Source organism: Schistocerca nitens, chromosome 10, assembly GCF_023898315.1.
Source record: "Schistocerca nitens isolate TAMUIC-IGC-003100 chromosome 10, iqSchNite1.1, whole genome shotgun sequence".
NCBI classification, from domain to species: Eukaryota; Metazoa; Arthropoda; class Insecta; order Orthoptera; family Acrididae; genus Schistocerca; species Schistocerca nitens.
Window position 1 is genome coordinate 215,671,832 of NC_064623.1, and position 6,000 is coordinate 215,677,831.

A 6,000-nucleotide genomic window follows, 5' to 3' on the forward strand; every position below is an offset into this window, starting at 1 on the left:
AACTTTTCATTTGAACACTCCTTATATGTTTTGTCGGCACCAATTAAGTGTGTTCTATTCATAACTTCGTATTAGCCTCCCCCCCTTCTATGATGATAATGTTACCTGAAACTTAGTAGCTGTTAAAAATATATGTTACAGACGTATCATGCTCATCCACAACCTGGCAATACTGGCAAAGGGGACTGAAGTGGGCAACGAGATTGGCAACCCTGTGTTGTACACAGAGCACGAGGTGGAACCACGTGCGGCAGCACCACAGTACACAGAGCGGCAATCGAAGACTGTGCGTGCGCTGTCGAGACTGCGAGCGAGGGTACTGTTCAGAGAGACACTCTACACATTGGAACCACGATCGACAGTACTGCAACTTTTGTTAAGGCGGAGAGTGAAACAGCCCCCGTTGCCGATGCGTCGCACATTGCTGCGTGTAGCGTCGCTGCCCTGGCCACCACTGCATGAAGAGTTGCAGCACGTAGCGGAAATGCTCCCAGATGAGAGGGGTGAAGTCGTACTCAGTGCATCGATTCTGCGCGTGACAGCACGGATCGCACGAAGACAGCTCCCACCGGCATGGCGTGTGGCGGGACAGCTCCCACCGGCATTGCGTGGGGCGGGACAGCGAGTATCAGCACCGGGTGCATAGCCCTTGACACCCGTGTGTTCTGGGTGACAGGCGAAGTGGTAAGTAGATACCTGGAAACTCATTACTGGACAGTAAGAGGGCTCACATCTACTGAAATAGGAGCAAATTTCGTATATTGTAAGGTTGTTTACCATATTTGAAGCAGTAAATACTTGATAAACCAACTGTGAATAATTAAATGCCAAATAAAAATGTAGGCACTCTTCCTCTTGATGTAGCATTCAAATGCTACCTGAATTACATTACAGTCAAAAGCTCTAATACAAAGCTGTTTCTATTTTGGAGTCGTGACACTTTTCATAGGTAACGTTTGTTCTAAAAGGTTGCTAATCATGAATTTTGTGAAGCAGTGTAGGAAAAAATTGTGATGGGAACAAGAGGATATGTGAGCAGTGGATGATAAGTACCAGTGACAGAGCTGCACAGGTGTGTTTCTTAGCAATGAAGTTAAGTAATTGTGTCAGTCCCATACATAACTATAACAGGAAATTTTGGAGTGTGTTCAGAAAAATTATCATAATCCAGAAAATTCACAAAATGCCCTCCCTCCCAAAAAAAGTGGCACTCTATATAGCTGAAATAATTAAGTAGCTGCTTGAACTGTAGCTCTGCTATTTGCCAACTCTATCACAGTCCTCTTCCAACATAATTATGAAAAGGATAGATTGCTACTCACCGTGTGGAGGAAATGTTGCGGACAGGCACAACAGAGACTGCTATACATTTGAGTTTTCAGCCTAAAGGTCTTCTTCTAAAGTAGAAAAAAAAACACACACACACACACAGCACAACTCTCACACATACTACTGTCTGGCCACTGAGGCCGCATTGTATACAGAAACAGTGCCTGTTGGGAGAAGCAATCTGTGGATGGTGGGGTAAGGAGAGGACATGCAATTTGGGAGCTGTTTTTGTTCCGTTTTTGGTGACTTCTTGGGTCAAAATTTTTCTTTCAGTATCTAATCTTGAGTAAATTTTTATATTATGGCATATGTTGTATCTACAAGTGTTAAATGTGGAACAAACAAAGACTCAGAGAAAAACAGCTGGAACTGGCAAACTTCAAGACACACACTCATATCATAGCTCCCAATATCTACCATGGCAGGTGAGCCAGGAACAGGAATGTTTCCAATTGTATGTAACATGCATTATCGTTCCGAAATCAAGAGCTTACTCGTGGAAGGATCAAAATTAAAAGCAATATTTTTATTTTTTAAATTTTACGCATGTGTATGTACTCTCTCACTTTGAGCTTCATGGCATCCGTTAGTTATAACGCAGTATCTTGCCATTTGTGCTTCCTTATCTAAATCTGTATATGCACTCAACAAACCACTGTATTGTGTATGGGGGAGGGTACCCTGTACCTCTAATAGTCATTTCCTTTCTTATTCTACTCACAAATGGGATGAGGGGAAAAGCCAGTGTCTATATGCTTCCATACGAGCCTTAATTTCTCTTAGCTTTGTGGCCCTTAGGTGAAATGTGTGTTGGTGGAAGTAGAATCATTATGCAGTCAGCTTAAATGTTGTCTCTAAGTTTGTGTTCCATGAAAAGAATGCTAATCCTCCCTCCATGGATTCTCATTTAAGTTGACAAGTGTCTCCATAATTCTAGCAAATCTAGCAACCTGTCTCCGAATTGCTTCAATGTCTTCCTTTAATCAGGCCTAGTGGGGCTCCCAAACACTCAAACACCACTCAAACAATACTCAAGAATGGGTTGCATTAGTGTTCTACATATAGTCTATCTTATAAAAGGTGCATTTTCCTAGAAGTCTACCAATAAACCAAAGTTGACCATTTGCCGTCCCTCCTATTGTCCTTGCGTGAGCATTCCGTTTCGTATTACTTTGCAGTGTTATACTGAGATATTCGAGGTAACTATGTCAAGCAGCTCACTGCTAATGCTGTTGTCGAATGTTAAAGTACTGTTTTCCCTACTCACCCACATTAACTTGCAGATATTAAGAGCCACGAAGAATATACCAGCACACTCTGTGTTCTGATGCCTGTAGTACTTCAGAATGGCCTGTAAGGCCAAAAATCGCCAATTGTGTACAAAGTGTTAAATAAAAATACAAACAAGTACAGCAGCCACGTTTCTACCCTTAAGCAAATTCATGACTTTGGTAACCTATTTTAAGATAATGATCACTTAACAGAGGAGGCTTGAGTTGCAGGCTGCTAAACATTCAAGCTCTAGGACAAAAAGGTGGTCCTTCTGAAACAGAGCGCGCGCACGAGCGTGTGTGCCCCCCCCCCCCCCCCCCCCCCACACACACACACACACACACACACAGTCACTGTTTCTAGGCAATGGAGTAGCAGCTATCCTTTTCATATTATTATTTCATTCTGGATTTTTCATTGTTTGTCATTTAAGGGTCACCTGGCAGGTGCAGCTAATGTGTCTGTACAATAGTGATAGTGTGGAAACTTCAGTTGTTAGCATAGTGACTGAAGCACAAATACAGTCAATAAATTTCACATAGATGGTAGCACAATTCATAGTAGTATGAAATGGTTATAAACAATCAAGATGTTATGCAATTAAGTGTACATGAACAGAAACATCAACTGGTAGTATTTCATAAAAACTTTTCCTTTGGTCACACAGGTTTCAGCATGTGGCGAATGGTGCTGGAGTCACTGTAGCAGCAGAAGTACCATCTGGCACACAGTCCCTGTCACCCCACTGTGATGGTGTTAAGATTTTGTGCCACCGCTGGAATCGGTATGGCATAAGAGTGACATTAGCAAGTGATGGCTAAACTGACTGACTTTCCCAGGGGAAAACACTGACTGATTTGCTATTAAGTATGGATTTCACAAAAGGTTCAGTACTTGGTATGTTCCTGTTATTAACCTTCATAAGTTCTGTATCATGAGCATTATAGAGCTTTCCAAAACCTACTATGCAGTGCATACTACTCCTGGCACAAACTCAACTACACCAGACAAATCAAAGTTAATAGCTCTCTGTGAAAATACAATATACAATAAGCTGGTGTTCTTCTGTTGGTGACAAAAGCAGTACCAGTTTGGTGAGAGACTACAACTGGTAAAGGTTGATTAGTTCTTTCACTCCTTGGGCTACAGTGGTGAGGTGTATAATGGATGCGGCCTCTGAAGGTGACCTCTCACTGCAGTGATGTAACTCACCATAGAAGTTCACCACCTCCACTGAGACTCTGTGAGCATACATTCTGAGAGACACATAGATGATGGATGACAGAGGTTTGAGGCTTGGATCTAGTTTATAATAATTATGTGCGTATTGCTATTTTGCTGTAAGGTTAATACCAGAAATGACCTCCATCTGTATAAAAAGACATGTAATTTTCTGCTTTTTATTATGCATTCATCTTCAGTATCATTTGTGAAGTTTAAATGTGTTATTGACAATGAGTTTTTAAGGCAAATAAGTAATTGTAAGTTCATTGTAAAACAAAAATTATGTAGCATTTGGAAAATAATATTATGTGTGTGCTAAAATGATTTCATAAATTTACTTCTGACCCACAGACTACCTCATAAGAGATAGTGTACTGAGGCTTTAGCGACCTTCATTTACACGTGGGAACCTACACCGCTATATATACAGGATAGTCACAAATAATTAAGAAAAAAAACTTCATTACATTGTGCAAGCCCCAAGTTATCTAACATTGAAATTTAGTAAGTCAATCAGGCCAATGTGTGAGAAAATTCAGGTGGCGTGACACACAAAATTTTTGTCAGTTGTTTTGATAGAGTAGGTGATAGTGCACAAGATTGCTCAGCCTTTGGCTCAGGTTCGATCCTTACTACTCGATGTACAGTTATTCTATGCTCTCTTGTTTTGTTATTAGGATCAAATAAAGAGCATGTATGGTGACACTGCCTATGGCAGGTGACTTGAATATGTGTGCACAATGCTGTGATTGCCTTACTTCAATGCTAATTGACTCCGAAATGCCGTGACACACCAGATTTTTGTTTTGAATATTTCTCAGCACAACATACTCATTTCTGACCAATCTATATATGTCATAAGTAGGAACAGGAAAATCTCATGGCAAAAAACACAAAACCAGCAATTTTTACGAAATATATCAATTTTTGTGATTTTACAATATTAAAAAAATGTGTAAATCTGATGACAGTTTACTAATTTTGGCAACTGATGGTTATTGAATGTTGAAATTGCATTTTCACTTATTTTTTCCTCACGGCTGAGGTTTATGTATACGCTGAGGTGACAAGTCGTGGGATACTTCTTAATATTGCCAGACCTGCTTTTGACCAGCATAGTGAATCATCTCGATGTGGAATGAATGCAGCAAGTCATTGAAAGTCCCCTGCAGAAATATTGAGCCATGCTCCTGTATAGCTGTCTGTAACTGCAGAAGTGTAGCTGGTGCAGGATTTTGTGCCTAAACTTACCTCTCAGTTTAAGTCCCATAAATGTTTGATGGGATTCATGTCAATCTGGGTGGCCAAATCATTCCCTTGAACTGTCCAGAATTTACTTCAAACCAATTGCGTAGAATTGTGGCCGGGTGACATGGCGCATTGTCATCCATAAAAATTTCATCGTTGTTTGAAAACGTGAAGTCCATAAATGGCTCAAATGGTCACAAAGTAACTGAACATTACCGTATCCAGTCAATCTTCGGTTCAGAGGACTCAGTATATTCCATATAAACACAGTCCACAACATTATGAAGCCACCTGCAGTCTTAGTGAAAACATGAGTTCATGGCTTTCTGGGGTCTGCACCAAGCTCTAACCCTACCATCAGTTCTTACCCACGTAGATTTCTGCAGCTCTTTCACACAGTGTTGCTTGTTTATCACTGACAACTATATGCAAACACTGCTGTGGATTTCAGAATCTTGAATTCCCTAACAAGTTCCAAAATGGAATGTCCCCGAGTCTAGCTGCAACTACCATTGTGTGTTCCAAGTCTGTCAGTTCCCATCGTGTCACCATACTCAAGTTGGAAACCTCTTCACGTGAACCACATGAGTACAAATGGCACTGCCCTTTTATACCTCGTGTACTTAACTACCACCATTTGTATATGTGCATATTGCTATCTCCAGCCTTTTGTCAACTCACTGTAATCTTAAAATAACAGTTCTTTTCCCTGGTAACAAACTGCTATTTGATGTGAATAATACCTTCATTGGCAAAGGCTACCATGAATTCTGCAAAAAATACACTGAATTTGGCTATAAAATAATACAATTTTTTCCTGTCTCTAGCCATAAACCAATGTACCTTGGGTGGCAGAGGGAACTTTGTTTCGGTATTAGCAGTATTCTGTCATATTGCATTTGTGTATTAAGTAGAAAATGGCTGTCT

The 6,000-nt window shown here is 40.5% G+C and overlaps 1 protein-coding gene across 1 annotated transcript in view; it reads left to right on the forward strand.

The window, feature by feature from the left end:
- Positions 1 to 4,125, forward strand: part of LOC126210467 (uncharacterized) — a 75,517-nt gene extending 71,392 nt beyond the window's left edge. Inside the window, exons 4-5 of the mRNA XM_049939703.1 lie at positions 142 to 684; positions 3,269 to 4,125. Coding sequence (XP_049795660.1) covers positions 142 to 646 — 505 coding nt within the window. The 3' untranslated portion in view covers positions 647 to 684; positions 3,269 to 4,125. The remainder of the gene's footprint in view (positions 1 to 141; positions 685 to 3,268) is intronic.
- Positions 4,126 to 6,000: the final 1,875 nt, after the last annotated feature.